The sequence below is a fragment of the Peromyscus californicus genome, unplaced genomic scaffold (assembly GCF_007827085.1).
Source record: "Peromyscus californicus insignis strain IS unplaced genomic scaffold, ASM782708v3 Scaffold_6__1_contigs__length_162567912, whole genome shotgun sequence".
NCBI lineage: Eukaryota > Metazoa > Chordata > Mammalia > Rodentia > Cricetidae > Peromyscus > Peromyscus californicus.
Genome location: NW_026294584.1, coordinates 158,969,942 through 158,990,310, shown reverse-complemented (window position 1 = coordinate 158,990,310; position 20,369 = coordinate 158,969,942). Strand labels below are relative to the sequence as shown.

Below are 20,369 nucleotides of genomic sequence, written 5' to 3'. Positions count from 1 at the left end.
ACTGTCTTCATGGTGGCTTTGCTTCCCAAATGCAGACTCTTCTTCCGGGCACCTCAGAGACAGGTAATGACAGAGGCCTGGTTTTCATCCTTAGACCCGAGCAAACTATGTGCACTTGGTACTTGGAGACGAAAGATGCCAAGCCTGTTCAAAATGTGGCCATTCCACTCTCCTACTCAGAAAGAGGTAATTTCCCAAGTTCATCTGTGGAATATGAGCTTTGTTTGTGGAAACCTAAGGAAAATTATCCTGGTAAAATTGTTTATTACAATTGCAGTTTATTTAATCAGAGTGTTTTAGTGTAAGAGGCAGAGGAAGCAGCATTAGAACCAGCCCTTCATAGTTACATGTTATTCTAGGCAGAGGCGGCAGTAGGCTTATCCTAAAGAAGGTGCAGGGTTTGGAGAGTGGTGAGCAATGGGAGTATCTAGAGCTGAGAGCAAAGAGCCTTGAACACAGTTTGCATGCAGTGCTAAGGTGGGTTCAGAGGAAGCGTAGAGGGTTTGGGCAGAGGGAACACTGTTTCATCTTTAGACAGCTGAGCATAGAGGGACTGATGATGTTGCTTGGTTGGTCAGTCTTTGCCCAGCATCCATGACACCCTGGGTTCCATGTCCAGAAAACTGGCCACTGTGTCGCATCCTGTTATCCAGGACGGGGAGGTGGAGACGGGAGGACTAACAATTCAGAGTCAGCTCCATGGCAAGTTGAAGGCCAGCCTGAGCTACAGGAAGAAGAGAGCAGAGTGACAGAGCCGTGGCGAGTCAGGGAGCTCTTTCGACAGCGTGGGGATGAGACAGGCCACAGTGATGGCTCAGTGAAGTGGGGTGAGGAAATTTAGACTGTTGAAGTTTGGGAGTAGGGCTGGAGAACAGCTCTGTGGTAGAGTGCATACAGCCCTGGGTTTGAAAAAGACATTTTGACGGGGAAGGGGATGAGGGAACTGTACACTTTCGAACCTGTCATGACTCAGTCATGATCCAGCAGCAGCACTGGTGTTGTGTGTTGACATATTGCTATATAGGAAGTTCTCGTGAAGGATCTGTTTCCTGGAGCATGATAAGAATTCTTGGGTTACTAATCTCACCATTTTTCATGCAGATCCTATTCCTGGAGGCTGTAATTTGGAGTTTGATTTAGATATCGATCCCAACATTTACTTGGACTATAATTTTTTTGAAACAACTATCAAGTTTGCACCAGCAAACCTAGGCTATGCAAGGTATGGCTGCCTATCCACCTCTGCCAAAACCCCACTTTGGATACTCATGACTGTAGCACAGGTCCAGCCAACTGCCTCAAGCCCCTCATTTTCTATAGTAAAGTTGATTTGCTTTTTGTTTGGGGTGGGGGTTGGCATAATTTAAACCTCAATGCTAATATTTGAGCTATTGTTTATACTGAATAATCTCCTTAATTCTTTTGAATTCTTTATTTAAAGAGACAGGTGTGATGTGAGCCTGTCATGAGCTTGGAAGTGCATCTTAAGATTTATTTTTATTATCAAGTGTGTATGTGTCTGTGTGGATATATGTACATGAGTACCTGTAAAGGTTAGAGGTGCCGGATGCCCTGGGGTAGCAGACTTTCTTTTAGGCCACCAACCAGCTCCCAAATCATGACATGGAGACTTATTATTAGTTGTGAATGCTTGGCCTTGTCTTAGCTCTTATTTTAATCTGTTTCTCTTCATCTACATTTTTACCTTTTCTTTTTATATGTCCCACTCTGTGTCTGCTGGCTGGTGGCTGCATGGCTGGCCCTGGGCATCCCCTTCAGATCTGTCATTCTCTTCTCCCTCTGGAGTCTAGATTTCTCTTCCTCCTTATTCTCTGCCTTCCAGACCCTAATGTCCCTCTACTGCCTAGCTATTGGCCATTCAGCTTTTTGTTAGACCAATCAGATGCCTTAGGCAGGGTGAAACAAATGCATCACATCTTTACATAATTAAACAGATGTAGCACAAACAAATGCAACACACCTTTATACAGTTAAAATAATATTCCGCAGCATAAACACATGTAACACAACTCTACATAGTTAAAGTAATTTCCATGATACCCTGGAACTGGAGCTACAGGTGGCTGTGAGCTGCCTAGTGTGGGTGCTGGGACTGAGCTTGGTCCTCTGTAAGAGAAATATGTGTACTTCACTGCTGAACCATCTTTCCAGCCCTGTCTTAGTTTTCTCAAAGCATTTAAATATAGCTTTTTAAATATAGCATTTAAATATTTAGGGCATTCCATAGCCCTAAATTCTTACACCTTATGCGGATTTAATTTTTCAAAACTCTGCCTCAGTTTCCACTTTAATATAATAGTAAGGACCGATTGACAGCTCTCTGCCCGCCCACCCGCACAGTGCTGACTGGCGAGTGTTTTTGTTATTTAATCCTGGTGCTCTTATGAAGAAGCAGTTGTTTTGTTTTGTTTTATTTTATTTTCTGGGGTCTTTGAGGTTAGACTCCCTCTTCTGGACTCCATGGGTGTACACACACACACACACACACACACACACACACACACACACACCCCTAACAATAAAATCAAATCGCTCTGGGACCAGCCCGCTTCAGAATCTGTTTTTTCTTTCAACTATGTCGGCCTCTGTGTGTGTAATAGTCAATGCTGCTGTCACAGAGAATAGACTAAGCATCCCTTATCTGAAACATCTGGGGCCAGAAGTGTTTGACATTCCCATAGACCTTAATGGTTGAACATCCCTAAATAATCTGAAACCCAAAATACTAACAAATCTGAAACTTCGGATATCATAGTAGAGCCCAAGAAGTTCTAGGTTTCAGATTTTTAGATTAAGGATTGCCAGTCTGTACTGTAAACTCCATGGGTAGATTATGAACAACAGAAATTTACTTATTTACTTACTTAAAGGCATTTGTTTATTTGCTTACATGTGTCCCTGGCTGGCTTGGAAGTCTCTGTGTAGACCAGGCTTGACCTGAACTTGCATTGACCCTCCTCAAGCCTCCCAAGTTACAGCCATGCACCACACCCAGAAGTTTTTCTCACACTATGAGGGCGGCACCTTTGGGTCTGGTGGGGCCCCTCCTGCAGGGTGCAGACTTCTTATTGAGTCCATGTGAGAAGGGAAGAGTGCCTGAGATCTGTCTGGGGCCTCGTCTGTAAGGACCAGTTTCACTCAGGAGGGTTCTTCCCTCATGACTTAATCATCTCCCCAAAGCCAACTTCTAATACTGTCACACTGGAAGCAGGAACTTCAGATACGAATTTTGGGCAGCATAAACCCAGCCCATCGCTGTGTGCTGCTTTTCTCTAGAGCACCACTTAGATTCTACAGCCCTAAACTTGGAATTGTGTCTGCAGAGGTTTGAAATGAGAGCTCTGGCTCCTTCGCATAGACGGGACTTGAGCCACAAGGGATTGATGCTCAGTTTTGTTGGTTGACTTTAGAGGTGCGGAGCCTCCACCGTGTGACGTGGACACGGGCCAGGAATCCAGGTGGAGGTTGCAGTATGATGTGTATCAGTACTTTCTGCCTGAGGGCGACCTCACTGAGGCCTCGCTGCTCCAGCATCTTCAAAGGATGGCCCAGGTGCCCCAAGTGAAGGCCAGTGCGGACAAGGTGAGTCTGGTTCTTGCAGCTCATGTGGCTGGGTTGGGTGCTCTGACATGATAATATTTGAGGAGAAGCAAGTCAATTCTGTCTTGATTGCAGCCATAACTGTGACCTCATCATCCTGAGGTAGGAAAAGAAGCCGGTGATAATTTTCTGTACACTTCAGTAACTTAGATAAGAACTTCTGGCAAGTGTAAAAGGGAAAAGTCTAAAAACTGAGAAACCACTGAAGGATATACAAATAGGTATTAATATTTTTAACATATTTTACAAATTCTTTGAGAATTTCATACATGAATGCAATGTATTTTGATCATATTCACTCCCAACTCCTCCTTCTAACAACTCCCAGATCTACTCTCGACTCCTTCCCAACTTCTTGTCTTTTTGTTTGTTTCAAATAACCCACGGAGGACAGTTGGTGCTGCCCATAGACTTGTGGGTATGAGCCATCCAGTTGAGCATGGTCAACCTACCGGAGCTACACTCTTAAAGAAAACTGACTCAGGGCTGGAGAGATGGCTCCGCTGTTGAGAGCACTGCATGCTCTTGCAGAGAACTTGGATTCAGTTCCCAGCACCTGCATCAGGTGGATCAGAACTGCCTGTAACTCCAGCTTCAAGAGGATCTGCATCCTCTTCTAGACTCCATGGGTACTGACACTCACAAGTGCGAATTCATACATGCAAGTACACACACACACACACACACACACACACACACACACACATACATACACACATACACAAACACACACGAACACACACATGCACGCATGCACATGCGCTTAAGATAAATAAAATCTGGGCTGGAGAGATGACTCAGAGGTTAAGAGCACTGGCTGCTCTTCCAGAGGTCTTGAGTTTAATTCCCAGAAACCACATGGTGGCTCACAACCATCCATAATGAGATCTGATGCCCTCTTCTGGCCTGCAGGCATACATGCAGGCAGAACACTGTATATATAATAAATAAATAAATTTAAAAAAAAAAAAAGAAAGAAAAAAGAAAATCTTTTAAAAAAGAAACTGACTTTCCCTCCCCCGGAAGCCATCAGCTGTCAATAGCTCCTGGGGACTCTATACTGGAGTGTGGACTGGCTTGGTGTTGTGCAGGTGACCACAGCTTTTAAAAAGCCATGTAAACACCACTTGTTATGTTTGTCTTTAGGTGGTTACCCTAACAGCGGATGATAAAACGACTGTGTCTTTCTCTTCCCTCCTGGGACAAGGAGTCATTTATAATGTCATCGTTAGGGATCCGTCCCTCAATACATCTGCTGCTTATGTTCCCGTGCACACATATGCCTGCAGCTTTGAGTCAGTGGATGGTAACTGTATTTCTCCTGGTGAGTATCTGGACTTAAACCTGGACAAATTCTTCCTTGACTTTGCAAATCAATTTCCACTAGTGAAGCTTAAGATTACTCAAAAATGCTTTGTCTAGCTTTCGTTCACTCATTCATCAGCTACATTTGTAAGACACCCCCACTCCCCACCCCCTATCCCCGCATCAGGGCTGAATTCACTAGTTAAGAGCACTTGTTCTTGCAAAGGACCCAGGTTGGCAGCTCACAACCATCCATAACTCCATTTCCAAGGTATCTGATTCCCTTTGCTGACCTCTGTGAGTACCAGGCATGCATGTGGTGCACAGACCCACATGCAAGCAAAACACTCAACACATAAAGTAAATCAATCTGAAAAAAAGGTGCCATATTACTATACTCCGTGCAAGGCAACAGAATATATCAGCGTAAAACTAGAGTACCGAGACAACAACAGGCAAACCCAGAGCATCAAACATTTACCTGGGGTCAGTTTCCCCACCATATACAGTGTGTGTGTGTGTGTGTGTGTGTGTGTGTGTGTGTGTGTGTGTGTGTGTATGTGTATGTGTGTGTGTGGTGAGGGAGATAAGATGGGTATGCTATATTTATAATACACACACACACACATACACACACACACACACACACACACACACACACACACACACACACACACACATGAGTAGCTAGTGGGTACCAGAAAGGAAAAAACAGCAGGAAGAGGAGCAGTTGCATGTAGATGAGAGAAAGGTCTTAGCCGCCATGGCTGGTGAAGGCCTTGCAGGCAGGAGCACATCTGGGCACCATACATGCCAGGCAGAGGGGACAGCCATGCCAAGGCCTGCTTCTAGACACCTGCCTGGAGGTGTAAAGTGGGACAGTAAGAACAGCAGTGGCTGGAGGATAGGAGCTGTGAGGCCAAGGGTGCGGGGTGGTGGCTCCAGGTTGGCCTTGAGGGGCAGAGTGGACTCTGGTTTTCCTTCCAGAGGAGATAGAGAGCACTGGAAGGTTTTGACCAAAGGGCAGGCATCCGGATCTGACTCAGACGCTGTTGGGGTCACCCGGTGCCTGAGGAGAAAAGACAGCCGAGAGCAGAAACAGCCAAATGCGTCAGGAGGCTCCTGAAGTGATGCAGACGAGGGATGTTGTGGTTTAAGGAGAATGATGTCAGTAGAGAGGTTATGAGGTGTGTGTGTGCACGTGCTTACATGTGGTGCACCTGCTTACACTTTATTTTGAGGTAATTTCACAGGAACGATGGAAGGTAATATAAAGAAGTGTGCGTGCCCCCACCCTGTTCTCGGTGTCAGTTACTGTACAGTGCTGTTCACTTCCCTTCCTTTTACTGTGTGTGCACAGTGCACACATGCCTGTCTTTCCCAGTCACTTGAGAGTAAGTTGCATGCACACATACATGGGCGGGGCCGTTCCCCGGACGAGGAACCTGTACTGTGTAAGGTGGGAACGTGAGCTGAGCACTAGCCAGGTGTTCGTCACTCTGCTTTCTCACTGCGGGTGCAGTGTGACCAGCTCTCCAAGTTCCCGCTGCTGCGATTTCCCCACCGTGAAGGGCTGCACCCTGAAATGTGACCCTGAAGAATTGCTCCCCCCCCACCCTGCCCCCGGCCTCTTTCTGTCTGTCTTTTTTGTTTGTTTGTTCCGTTTGGTTTTTCGAGACAGACTGTCTGTGTTCTGTGTAGCCCTGCTGCCCTGGAACTCACTCTGTAGACCAGGCTGGCCTCAAACTCAGAGATCTGTCTGCCTCTGCCTCCAGAGTGCTAAGACTAAAGGCGTGCGCCACCGTGGTGCGGCAACACTTTCTCTCTTCAATCGCTTCTATGCCAGCAATAGGAAAAGAAACTGCGCCTTAGATTTGTCTTGAGCCACTAGAGGGAGAGCTGACGCACTAACATAGGAGGGCCTTGGCAGTGGGTTTGGGGCACGCTTTGAAAGTCACTTTGGGACCTGCTTGTTTGAGAGCCCCATGAGATGTTGCCATGGAGGTGTTCAGTCCACGGTTGGTTGGAGGGGAGGCTAGGACTGGAGAATATCTGACCCAAGATGTGCGGCCACGGCCCGTTGGCTTCCTGCTGGGAGTGGGAACGTGGAAAGGTCCCGCTGAGGTGGCTGAGAACGAGCTGGGTGGTGGTGGGGCAGAAAGCGGTGTTTCCCGAGGGCAGTGTGAGAAAGCACGTCAAGAGCAAATGTGGCCAACTGCGTTAGAGCTGAGGAGAAGCCCTGTTGAAAAGTGACCACTGGCTTCGAAGCATGGGGGTCGTTGATGCCAGTGAGGGCAAACAGGACAGGGCGGGAGAAAGTCCAGTAGCTCTTACAGGGCTTCCCTCTAAAGAGTCGTTGGTGGTGGTAGAGCCAGCGGTAAGGCTCCTTCCCTCTGCTAGAGTTGTATCCACTGTTAAAAGCACGTGTTCCCAGCACGTGGGAGGTAGCGGCTAGAAGATCAGTTGTTTGAGGTCCTTCTCAGCCTGGGCTTCACGAGACCCTTGGCTCAACCATTTCCCTCCTCGGCAATTTATTCTGTAATGCCGAGGGTTAAACGTAGGGCCTTGTGCATGCCGGCCATGCTTGGCTGCTCTGCCACTGAGCTAACATCCTGCCCCCAGTGGTAAAGTTGTGAGGAAGACTATTCAAAGGAAGGGGCCTTCTTACAATAGGATGATGTCACTGCAGTGAGGTGGAGGGCTTAGCTCTAAAGACAGCGCCAGTGGGTGGGATTGATAATCAGGTAGCAGGGGATTTGGTGGAAGGAGGGTCACCGAGGGGTGATGTCGGGGTGGGGTTCGGTATGAAGTGCAGTGTCAGGATTCTTGCTGAAGAGCGCCAAGGTGATCGATGTCACTTTGAGGGTGGGTGGAGGATGGGGATCCTGTTAGACATTTAATGCAGTCAGGTAACAGGGAGGCTAGTTCTTGCTCATCAGAGTTTTTAGAGACCTTGTTGAGACTAAACTTTGCAAGGATGTGCACGGAGGGCCCAGGAGAGGGTTCCAGAACCTGACAGTCACCTGACTCAAACACAGCCACCCCTGCTCAAGATCCTTGAGAGAAAGTGTGAGCTTGCCCATTAGGGTTCCTCCAGCCTTCTCCCTTGAGCCCCTGCTGGTAGGTCCCCAGACCCGTCCTCTCCATGCCCAGTTGTCCTTCAAGCCCAAGTGGAGACTCTTGGGGATATTAGTTCAAGTTTAACACGGAACAGGTCCTTCCAGGGCACACAGCAGGGAGGGTGTGTCCACCTTGCTTGTTCCTACAGACCTTGGCCTGTGGGTCAGAGCCTCTGGTCACTGATGGCTGAAGGCAAGCTTTGGTCTTTCTGACTTGTTCTAGTCACTCTTTGTCCACACTGCCACTGTTATATCTAGATTCTAGTTTTTAAATTTTCAGTTAAGTAAATTGGTAGTTTTTTTTTTTTAACTTTAAAAAAAGTTTTACATGCCAGGTAGCGGTGGCACACACCTTTAATCCAGCACTTAGGAGGCAGAGGCAGACAGAGCTCTGAGTTTGAGGACACTTTACTATAAAAAAAAGTTTCGGATCAAAGAAAAAAAAATCTTATCTAGGAGAGCAAATATTTATACTGTCCATGGGAAATTAAATACAATGTTTCTAGTGGGTGTTTTGTGTGTTCTGAGGTCACTCAGACTTGCTCTGTACTGAGGATGACCTTTCACCACCTGGCTCCCTTCGGCCACCTCCCCAGTGCTTGGATTACAGGGTCTGTCACCATACCTGGCTTAGATTCTTAAGATGGTTTCCCCACCCCCAGGTTAATGTGAGTAATTCTTCCCTTACCCTTATACCTGGGTCTGTGATAGAGGAGAGCTTCTCTCCCATGTCAGGAACAATGGGTAACTCTCTGTATAGTCTTGGGCAACCCCATTATCTTGGTGATCTTACTTGCTACTTACTAGAAACTACTCCATGTGTGTGTGTGTGTGTGTGTGTGTGTGTGTGTGTGTGTGTGTGTGTGTGTGTGTGTGTGTGATGGTGGTTTGAATGAGAACGGCCACCATAGGCTCATATATTTGAGTGTTTGGTCCCCAGTTGGTGGAACTGTTTTGGGAAGGATTAGGAGGTGTGGCCTTGTTGGAGGAGGTGTGTTACTGGGCACTGAGGTTTCAAAAGCCCATTCCGGGCCCAGTCCCACTCTCTCTGCTTCCAGCTTATCGGTGAGATGTAAGCTGTCAGCTCCTGCTCCAGTCAGGCCTGCCTGCTTCCATGCTTCCACCATGATATGATGCTCCTGGACTCACCCTCTGAAACTGTAAGGAAGCCCCCGATTAAGTGCTTTATTTTAAAAGTTGCTGTGGTCATGATATCTCTTCACAGCAATAGAACAGTAACTAAGACAGTGTTCATGTGTGTGTGCATTCGTGTGTGTACATGTGTGTGCGTGTGGAGGCCAGAGGTTGGTGTTGGATGTCTTCCTGTGTCACTCTCAATGTCATCTTTTGAGACAGAGTCTTTCACAGACCTGGAGCTCTCTAGTGTGGCCAGCAAGCCCCAGGGATCCTCTTCTCCACCTCCCCCACAACAGGGAGGCATTCACTGCCACATCCACTTGTTATGTGGGTGTGGACCTGAACTCACATCCTCGGGCTTGGAAGGCAGTTCACCAGCTAAGCTGTCTTCTTCACCCCCAGGTTTTTAATGCAAAGAAAAACCAGGCAGAACTCTCCACCCAGCTCCATGGTTTTGGTGACAGTCACCCACGCACGTTCTGAAGCAGAATGTGCATTTTTATCTTTCATGCAATTGTCCTGTGGATCTGCCGTGATTCACAGACTGGCCTTATACCTTTCATCTGTAGCTTAAACACATGTCCTCACGCTCTCTACATTGGACACTCTGGAGCAACTGATGTATTTCAATTTGTGGCCAATTTGTAAGTTTTTCAGATTGTATAGGTGTTTGGCATCTGTTCTTATACAAGGATCATTTCCTCATGCTCTTTTTGAAGGGTTTCCAAGGAAGGTGAATTTGGTGAGCAGTGTTTTCTCTTGATAAGGGCTATCTTTTTTAAAACATCAGAGCAATTTATTTACTTTTATGTATGTGGATGTTTTGCTTGCACGTGGTCTTTGCACTCTGTGAGTGCAGTGCCAGCAGAGGCCAGGAGAGGGCATTGGATCCTATGGAGCTGGGGCTACAGCCGGTGGTGAGCCACCATGTGGGTGCTGGGAATGGATCTGCATCCTCTGTAAAAGCAACAAATGCTCTTACCCAGTGAGCTGTCTCTCCCGCCCCCATTGCTCAGTGTTTCTGAGACAGGCCTCTCTCTGACTGTAGCACAGTTGGCCTTGAATATGCAGTGATCCTTCTGTCTCAGCCTCTGGGGCTGGGGTGACAGGCATGCATCACCACAGTGGCTGAGTCAGGTTGTAGCTGAGGAATTTTCTTTGACTGAGTCGCCCCACTTTTCTCCCTGCAGTTTATTTGTTGACCACACAGACTTGTCATAGGCACATGTTCTGTCATACCCTTCCTAAAGAAACACCGTGGGCGCCAGGAGCATGCGCTGTCTGGTTCTCCTTGTTATAAAAAGCAGGGGTTGGTCGTAATCACCTGCACAGATTAACTCATTAGGGGAACAAGGATATTTTTAAGAGCAATGATCTTGTGTGGAGTTAACAATTCTCAAACCAGTTCATCTTCCTTTCTATCCTGCTTTGCTTATTGATTAATGAAGATGTATTGACTCACTAATTTTTATTTATCTATTTACATATTTTTAAGGAAGAGTACCCACCAAAGTGTTCTTCACTCTGCTTGCCCTGCTTGGGCTCTTCGTTTGTTTCTTTGGACACAGATTCTGGAAAACAGGTATCATTTCCCACATAGACCCTCATTCTGCTACTCCGAGGCTAGCTTGGGTTACATAAAGGAGACTCTTTCTCAAAGAAGAGAGAAACATGGCCAATGAACCATGAAATTAGCAAATAACCATTAAATTATGTAAGAGGCACAACACAGGCCAGTGCAGCTAGTGTCTGATGTTGCAGCCTAGAACATTGATTACCCATTTAATGATAAAACTGTTACTACTGACTTTTAACGTTCCCCTGCCTTCCCGATAACTCTGGGAACGGCCCTGGTGTATGAGTTCTAGATGCTTGCGCACAGACTTGTAGATTAGATGCCGCCATTGTGCTGTGCAGATGCCTGACGTACGTTTCCACTTGTCCCCTTTTCCTCCTAGAACTATTCTTCATTGGCTTCATCTTCCTGGGGTTCTTCTTTCACATCCTCATCACCAGACTGACGCCCCTGGAGTATGACGGTGAGTCCAGGTGACGGTTTAGCTGGATGTGCGGACAGGAAGCTGCTGGGTTTGCACCCACTGTGCCTCCCCCTCTTTAACCGGGGCTGTGTGTCATATGCATCAAGTGTGAGATGAGGGGCAACCTGTGCCTGGAACAGCACTCCACCTCCACATCCCGGCTTGCTCTCCTGGGTACAACAAAGAGGTAGCGCCAGGGCACACGCCTGTAATCCCAGCACTCAGGAAGCTGAGGAAGGAGGATTAAATATCTGAGAGTAGCCTGTGCTACATAGTGAAACCATGTCTCAAAAAACAAAAACAAGCCAGGGCGGTGGTGGTGCACAGCTTTAATTCCAGCATTCGGGAGGCAGAGGCAATGGGATGTCTGAGCTCCAGTCCAGCCTGGTCTACAGAGTGAGTTCCAGGACAGCCAGGCCTATACAGAAAAACTTTGTCTCAGAAAAAACAAACCAACAAAAATAAAAAAAAACAAAAACAAACAAGAGGTACAATCCAGGAGTGGTTCACCAATAAAGCTTTTGCCTGGCCAGTTAAGATCCCAGGGCCACAGAAACAGAAAACCTGGGTGGGTGGCATGTACCTGTTACTCCAATAGGTGTGGGGCAGAGGCAGAAGGGTCAGCATGAGTTTAAGGCCAGCCTGGGCTACACAGTAAGGCCCAAAATAGCACACATTCCCCACTGGGGGGAAAATACCTCAAACACTCTCCTCTTCTCAGCTTCATTATTTCTTGAGACTGTGTCTGATGTAACTCAAGCTGGCCCAGAACTCACTGCGTAGCAGAGGAGACCATGAAGTTCTGATCCTTCAGATTAGTGCTGGGGATGGAACCCAGAGCTTCATGCCAGCAAACACTCTACCCACCGAGCCGCATCCTCAGCCTCCCCAGTCACGCCCCGCCCCCCACATTTAAGATTCTTCCTGACCAAGCTGGTCTGTCCCCACCCCTGGGGTGACAGTGTCTTTAAGGACATGTAGGCTGAAGTTGAGGTTGAAGCTCACTGATCCATCTTCCTGCGCCTTCTCCCGTGTGCAGTTCGTCTGGTCCTCACGGCTGTAGTCGGCAGCCTCGGTGGGATCTTCCTGGTGGCCTCATGGTGGCGATTTGGGACCCTCATGCTCTGCATGCTGTGCGTTGGACTCGTGCTGGGCTTCCTCGTCTCTTCTGGGACTTTCTTCACTCCTCTGGGTAGGAGACAATGACTCTCATGCTGGCGGTGTGTGTGTGTGTGTGTGTGTGTGTGTGTGTGTGTGTGTGTGTGCACATGCACGCACTGAAGCTGGTCAGGAATCAGGATCCTGGAGTGTGTTGCTTATCTCTGCCTTCTGAAGAGCCATGATACTTGCACTGATGGCCTGGCACTTTAAGAGAGGGTCAGCTCAGATTAAAGAGTCCTTTTCTCGGAGGACCTTCCTAGGGGATCTTAGAACGTCCTCAGGGATGGCTTTCTGTGGACTTCTGTTACAGGTAAGGTAGGTAACGGGGCTCGTAGGGCAGAACAGAAGTTTTATTTTTATTTTATTTTTAAATTTTCTTTCAATTTCATTTATTTTGATACAAGGTCTTCCTTTGCAGTCCAGGCTGGCTTCAACTCATGCCAATCCTTTTGTTTCTGTTTCCTGACCTGACCTGAGATTACAGGTGTGAGCCAGTAACCTTTTGAACATTTTAAATCCTCAGGGTCTAACTTGAGTCCTAAGGCGATGCCAGTATGTCTCACAGATGACCCAGGTGCTGCTCTGATGGGCACTGAGCTTGAAATCCGGTGCTGTGACCAGTGTTCACTTGACCCGTCTCTACTCCTGCCCTTTGCCGTTTCCACCTCCAAGTGCTCCTCAGGCAGCTCTAGGCTGGTTCTGCAGTGTTCCTTCTATTTGAAGTTCTTGTTCTGAGTTATTTATTTCCATCAGTTATAAAAATCTGATGGGGCCGGGCGGTGGTGGCGCACGCCTTTAATCCCAGCACTCGGGAGGCAGAGCCAGGCGGATCTCTGTGAGTTCGAGGCCAGCCTGGGCTACCAAGTGAGTTCCAGGAAAAGGCGCAAAGCTACACAGAGAAACCCTGTCTCGAAAAAACCAAAAAAAAAATAAAAAAAATAAAAAAAAAAAATCTGATGGGGGCTGGAGAGAGAGCTCAGCAGTTTGTAGCACTGGCTGCTCTTGCAGAGGACCCAATTTTTAAAAATTATTTACTTTTTTTTCCCTTTGGGGACAGGATCTCACTGTGTAGTTCTGACTAGCTTGGAACTCATTGTGTAGACCACACTGGCCTTGAATTCACAGAGATTCTCCTGCCTCTGCCTCCTGAGTGCACCACCACACCTGCCTCGGCCTCCCAAGTGTGTGGGAGTGCAGGTGTCTGTCACCACATGCTGATTTTTAACCTAGTCTGTAGAAGAGGACCCCATGTAGCTCTAGGTCACCCAAGGTGTGTCGTCCACTGGATTGTAGAAGCCAAAGTGCATGGGGCACCCTGGTGGCCCATGCCAGCCTGTCCTGGAGCTCTTCATGAGCAGGAATTGGCTTAGTGGTTCAAATCTTGACTTTGAATGTTGTCTGTGGGGATCCCCCCATTACAGAGGATCATGAAAGCTTGGAGCTGGAGGAGAGACAAGGAGCCTTCACACAGTATAATCCAGTCTTCCCACTTTGGGGGTAGGAATCAGACCCAAGCCACAGGGCTGAGGAAGAGGGCAGGGGCTGTGTATGGCAGCCTCTTCACATCATCCTCTAGGTCCCCTCCACTTTCTAGAGCACGCCCTTAAAAAGGGATTAAGTTAGCTGGGTGAGGCTGCACACACCTTTAATCGCAGCACCGGGGAGGCAGAGGCAGGTGGCGGATCTCTAAGTTCAAGGCCAGCCTGGTCTACAGAGAGAGTTCCAGGACAGCCAGAGCTGTTACACAGAGAAACCCTGTCCACAAACCAACCAACAGACACAGGGTGTGTGTCGATTACACTGACCGTTAAAGAAAACCAGTGTGCCAGCTGCCAGCACCTTCCCTGGCTGGCACTTTAAGCCTTGTGTTTGTGGACAGACACTGAGACAGTGAAATTTAAATTGTGAACATCTTGTTTATTCTTGATTGCTCTGCTTTTCCAGGAAATCTAAAAGTTTTTCGTGACGATGGAGTGTTTTGGGTGTCGTTCTCTTGCATAGCTCTGCTCATTCCCGTCATCTTCATGGGCTGCCTAAGAATAGTAAGTGTTCAGTACAGTTGGCTTCACTCATTAGCACACCCTTCCAGCCTGCAGGGAATCACTCATGGAATCCTTTTTGTGTTGTCTTTGCTAGGGAGGGGTTTGTTGTTATCTGGGCTGAGGAAGTTCTGTGATTATCATGTGTGTTTGTCCTTGTTTTTCTTCAAACAGAGTGATTATGTAGGGGTCTCAAGTCAGGTTTGCTTTCTCCACCGATTAAAGAATTAAAAGGCAGGAAAGAAGTCACACTTTTAGCAAGTTTTATTAAAAGTGAAAGTGCTAGCATACAAACCCATACACAGCCCATACACACACCTTACACACAGAGACACCACACCAATGTGGAGGGGACAACCCCCCTGCCCCCACATACAGACACCATACTAGTACAGAGAGGACACACATCTCAAACACACACATACCAAACCAGTATGGAGGGGACCCCTCCCCATACACAGATATCACACCAATGTGGAGGGAACACACACCCCACACACACACAGACATCACACCAATGTGGAAGGGAAACTGAATCCATCTCAACCCCCAAGGGCTGGGACTGCGAACTGTTTCTGGTGGCCTGGGGTGGGCTCCCTCCTCTGACTCTGGACTGGTCCACTTAAACAAAGAAAGGGAGCTGATAGGCCTGACGCTAAGTAAGTGTGTTCTGGACCAGCTTTAATGGACCTGACCAGCCTGGACTGGTCAGCCAGAGGGGCTGTCAGGTAAAAGAGGCCTACTGGCCTGTTTCCTGTAAGAGGATAAAGAATCAGGAAGTATGCCATCTTCATCATCTGTCTGTCTGTCTGGGATCTGTGCAGCCCCTTGTCCCTCAGAGTATCCGTACCTCCCAGCACCTGGAGCAGAGCCAACCACCTTCCTCCACTGCAGCAGCCCAAAGAGGCTTTAGCTTTCGCTGCCTCTGCAGAGTGGGTCCCTTGATTAGATTTTAGTGTGGAAGTTCTTTGGGGAAGATTGTTTTCTACAGTCTAGCTGTGCATTGCTTGGTGGCAGAGCTACATTCTAAGGACACTGTTAGACGGTTCAGACATCAAAGTGTACTGCACAGACCTGGAGGGCCAGTCACCACGTAGCAGAGTCTACGGAATGGGGTCATTGGCTGTATCAGTGTACAGTGTTTAGCTTTTTACCTAGTCATGTCTGGTGCCCACAGACACTAGAAGAGCTGTCAGATCTGAACATCCACTTGGGCGCCAGGTCCCCTGCAAGAGCAGCAAGTGCTCTGAGCCACTGCGCCAGCCCTATTTTGATAGCCCAGCAGTGTGGTAAGAACCTACTGTGTGGGATGGGAGGAGCCAGGAGGAATTAGGGGACAGGAACGAATTTGATAAAAATAACACTGTCTGAAATTCTCAAAGAATAAAACCCATTCTGGACATTAAATGTGGTTATTACCTTGTTTTTCACTAGCCCTTGTCATTGCTAGGACTTGGGTCCTTTCCATGACACCAGGTGGTGGTGAGAACTGAGGCTGGTCTTGCCGTGTGGGTGACACCTGTCCCCTCTGCTCTTCCACAGCTGAACATCCTGGCTTGTGGAGTTGTGGGCTCCTACTCCGTGGTGTTGGCCATTGACAGTTATGTGTCCACAAGCCTCTCCTACATCACGCTGAACGTCCTCAGGAGAGCTCTCAACACGGGTTTCCGAGGAGCTTTCATCAGAGTGCCCTTCCAGACTAACGGTAAGATTCTTGAATCCAGAAATCAGAGTGATGTTCGAATAGGCGTGCCGCCTAACCCACCCTACCAGGAGCATGTACGCATCACCTGGGGCTGAAAGATGAAACACAGTACAGATGCCATGAGAGTGCTCTGCCAATAGGCAGAGGATTCAGATGTCTCTTTGTAAACATCTAAGCAGACTTTGTTAGCTGGGCACACCTGCCCATTCTCAGATAGGGAAGCTTTGACAGCCATGGGTGGGGGCAGATGAGGAATCCTAATTTAAAATGTATTCTTTCATTTCCTTAATGAAGATTCCATTTATTTTCAATTAGTGATCATGTAGTTGCCTTAATTAGACGATTTTGTCCATTACTGACTTTCTATCTTAAGTTGTCTTTGAGACAGGGTCTTACTCTGTAGCCGAGGCTAGCCTCTCAAACTCCCAGTGATCACCCTGTCTCAAGCCTTCCAGAGATGATGACAGGTATGAACCCCAACACACGGTGGCCTTTGTTACCTTTTAAAGGAAACAAATGGTGCACTACACGTTTACAGAGTTTTCAAACTTTGTTGATTTCAGGAAAAGCGTGTCTTAGAACTGGGGACTTAGGAATGGCACAGCTGGGACTGTTAGGAGTTTTTGGGGAAATCTTTGCCTCTACTTAGCAACAATCCAGATCTTCCCTTTGGATGAGAGGTCAGCAGTGGAGACCTTGTGTTCAGAGAATTTTCTCCCTGGGGGTGGAGGTATCTACCCCTGTCCTAAGTTCTCCACTACAAGGTTGGTTCCACCAGAGTTCCCCGTGGAGACCCAGTGAGTTGGGCTTAATTACAGAGCCTGGGCAAGAGATTGTCTTCAAGAGCTTGGGTGACCCCAAGGTAGCCACTCTGGAAAGTCTGCATCCAGCACAGGCAATGGCGTTCCCATAGCCACGTCTTTGCTGGACGCTCATTGGAATCTGGGCATCATCTCACGCCATCCTGTGTTCCCTGTGTGAGCAGTCTGCCCCCACCCTGCCCCCTGGAGTGGACTGGTGTATGTGGAGAGTGACTGGGGCAGCCATGCTTGTGGGCACTGCACACACATGTAAGGCTGGGAGCAAGACAGCCGACTTTTCACCACTTGCTTTGACTTTCTGGATGCCTGTAGTAGAAGTCTGTGGTATCTCCTCACACCTTGCTTGTAAGTGCAGAAATACATGTTTGGACACAAGTCCAACACTGGAAAGGAAGACATGGATTTAGCCTGTTGCACATTAGAAGTTAAACAATCAGAGGCAGGTGTCTTGGTGCACAGCTGCACTCCCAGCATTCAGCAACGGAAGCAGGATTGCCATGAATTTGAGGCTAACACAGGCTCATAGTGAGTTCCAAGTCAGGCTACAGAATTCCATCTTAAAAACAAAATGAAAAAGAAAAAGGAAGCCGGGCAGTGGAGGTGCTCGCCTTTAATCCCAGCACTCCAGAGGCAGAGCCAGGCGGATCTCTGTGAGTTCGAGGCCAGCCTGGGCTATCAAGTGAGTTCCAGGAAAGGCACAAAGCTACACAGAGAGACCCTGTCTTGAAAAACAAAACAAAAAGAAAGAAAAAGGAATAAAAGGGGTGAGGGAAGAAAAAAAGGAGGACTCGGGACCAGGGAGATGGCTCAGTGGGTGACGTGCTTGCTCCATACCATGAGGACCTGAGTTCACGTCCCTGGAACCCAGGTAGAAGCCAAGCATAAGTGTGCATGTGTAACTCCAGTGGGTGGGGCTTGCTCTGTTGGATCAGGTCTATGGGAGAGCTGTCCAGACAATACGGTGCCAAGCAATAGACAGACACCTGCTGCCTACTCCGGCTTTCACACACATGAATCTGCGTTCACTGCAAATATACAATTTTGGGGGAGGGGTTGAGAAAGGGTTTCTTTGTCTAGCCCTGGCTGTCCTGGAACTCACTTTATAGACCAGGCTGGCCTCAAACTCACAGAGATTCCCCTTCCTCTGCCTTCTGAGTGCTGGGATTAAAGGTGTGTGCTACCACCTGACTACAGTTGTTTTTTTTTTTTTAAATAAAAATATCTGGACTTGGTGGCTCATATCTATAATCTTGGTATTCAAGAGGGCAAGGCAGGAGGGTTACCAAAGTTTAAGTATAGTCTGAGCTGTAGACTGAGACACTGTCTCCATGAATACAAAGGTGCTTCTTTCCTTTAGACTTCCTCGTCCTGGCCGTGTGGGGGATGCTGGCTGTCAGTGGAATTACACTGCAGATTCGCAGAGAAAGGGGACTGCCACCTTTCCCACCCCATCCCTACAAGCTGTGGAAGCAAGAGAGAGAACGCAGAGTGACTAACATTCTGGACCCCAGCCACCATGTCCCTCCGCTGAGAGAGAGGCTGTATGGCCGACTCACTCAGATCAAAGAGCTCTTTCAGAAGGAACAGCCTGCCGGAGAGCGGACACCCCTGCTTCTGTAGAAGGCTGAGGGCTTGGTCAGTGTGCCTCACCCTGGAGTTCTCATCTAGACTGCCCAGCTGTCCCAGGTCCAGTGCGGGATCAGCTGCAGTCAGTGATAGGGTGGGTGCCCCTGTTGACAGTAGTGGAGTTAGAACATTCTAGGTGGTGGTGAGAAAAAAATCACCAAACAGCTGTTTGTAGAATGCTTTGCCTCATTTTCCACAATCCTGAGAAGTTACCCTTGGTTTATAAATACGATTGATGTGTTTTATAAAATATACCAAAAAATAAAAGTGTCAGTTCTCCTTCAAGCCCTGGTGTTTTCTCTTACAGCTTCTCGAGCAGTTTGACTCATCTGAACCTGTGGAGGGAAAGGCTGGCACTGGGTTTTTTTTTTTTTTTTTGCTTTGTGTGTAGAGGTTTAGGAATTTGATCCTAGGTCCCTGAATGGTAAGATTAAAGGAAAAGTAACCCCCCTTTCCATTAAAAGCAGTCTGATTACTTGGCTGCATCTCATATTTTAAATCAGGAACCCTTCATTTCTTTCAATGTTTTAACAATTTTTTTAAAAAGGCTGTGGGAAACTATCCTAAAATGTATCAACATAAATTCCCTGTTGTTTTGCCTCTGAGGCTTAAAGTGATAATTTATATAACTAAATTATTTCTGTAATTGAAAATAGCTGTTTATTAAAGATAATAGAACTTTTGTATGGCTAAGTTATTTACAGCCCAGACGGTGGCCTGCTCTTATTTGGGGCATTTAAGGCAGTGTCGACGATTGCATTCGATGAAGAGTGGACTGTATTTTATCAGGACGAGTGGTTGCTGCCTTCCTGAGTGTCACTAACAGGAAACCTTTTTACCTCCTGGTGCTGTGGGAAGCAGCTGTATCAGGACCTGTGAAGTCACTGCTAATGACTGCTACTGTGTTATCCAGGCCTGTGCTCCGAAGCTGAGGGAGCCAGCTAGGATGGAGACACTGGGGAGCTGCTCCTTAGGGCACCCTGGGTTCTGTAAGGAGCGCCCAGATGCCCGGGGCCGCACACCTGCCTCTCCGGGTTGTGGGCTGAGCTGGCTTCCTGACGTGTGCGACAGCTCAGCTGGTGGTGGCTGTGGTTAGTGAGGCGACCACTCCATGATGCTTTTTAGTCTCTTCACTGGTAGTGGGAGGAGTCTTCTGTTTGGGTTTTGAAATGTTTTGAAGATAAAACATAATGAAAAAATTACAAAATGAACCACTTTTGTTTCAAAAAATTCTTATTCTGTTATTAGTGTCTAGCTTCACAATGAACTTGTTTTATGAAAAAAACTTTACTATAGTGACTCTGGCTTCTATCACATGCCTATATTTTAGTTGCGTGGAATGTTGGAGAGCAGTTCTCTGTACTGTCAGAACACACTGCCAGTCAGAGCTGTAAAAGGCAGAATATGCTTTCTTGGAGGGAGAATACAAATTATTTTTAAATTTTCATAACTTTTATTAATTTCAACTTGTATAATTTTTGTAATAAATACCTATTCTGAAAAAATGCTTAAGGCCTTATTGTGATGTCTCTACAAGTTTATACTGGTCATGTCTGTACTTTTACAAACAAAATGATTTAATCTGGAAAATAGTTGTTTTAAAAAACTCGGCTTAAGGCTAATAGGAAGTAAACGATACACAGGGTGATATATTACAGTTTACATATATAGTATATGTATATCTAAATTTATTTTAAAAAATTTTTTTTTCCGAGACAGGGTTTGTGTAGTTTTGGTGCCTGTCTTGGATCTCACTGTGTAGACCAGGCTGTAGATCTCTCAAACTCACAGAGATC

At 47.3% G+C, this 20,369-nt stretch overlaps 1 protein-coding gene across 3 annotated transcripts in view; it reads left to right on the top strand.

Moving 5' to 3' along the window:
* Positions 1-19,255, top strand: part of Tm7sf3 (transmembrane 7 superfamily member 3) — a 33,039-nt gene extending 13,784 nt beyond the window's left edge. The window contains exons 3-12 of one of the 3 annotated variants that reach the window (XM_052720706.1): positions 36-186; positions 1,102-1,222; positions 3,432-3,603; positions 4,768-4,945; positions 10,678-10,764; positions 11,141-11,221; positions 12,261-12,413; positions 14,327-14,424; positions 15,964-16,126; positions 18,881-19,255. In XM_052720706.1, the coding sequence (XP_052576666.1) occupies positions 36-186; positions 1,102-1,222; positions 3,432-3,603; positions 4,768-4,945; positions 10,678-10,764; positions 11,141-11,221; positions 12,261-12,413; positions 14,327-14,424; positions 15,964-16,126; positions 18,881-18,897 (1,221 nt within the window). In that variant the 3' untranslated portion in view covers positions 18,898-19,255. Of the gene's footprint in view, positions 1-35; positions 187-1,101; positions 1,223-3,431; positions 3,604-4,767; positions 4,946-10,677; positions 10,765-11,140; positions 11,222-12,260; positions 12,414-14,326; positions 14,425-15,963; positions 16,127-18,304; positions 18,859-18,880 lie in introns of those variants that run through there. The other 2 variants (XM_052720704.1, XM_052720707.1) reach the window with 2 other exon arrangements.
* Positions 19,256-20,369: the final 1,114 nt, after the last annotated feature.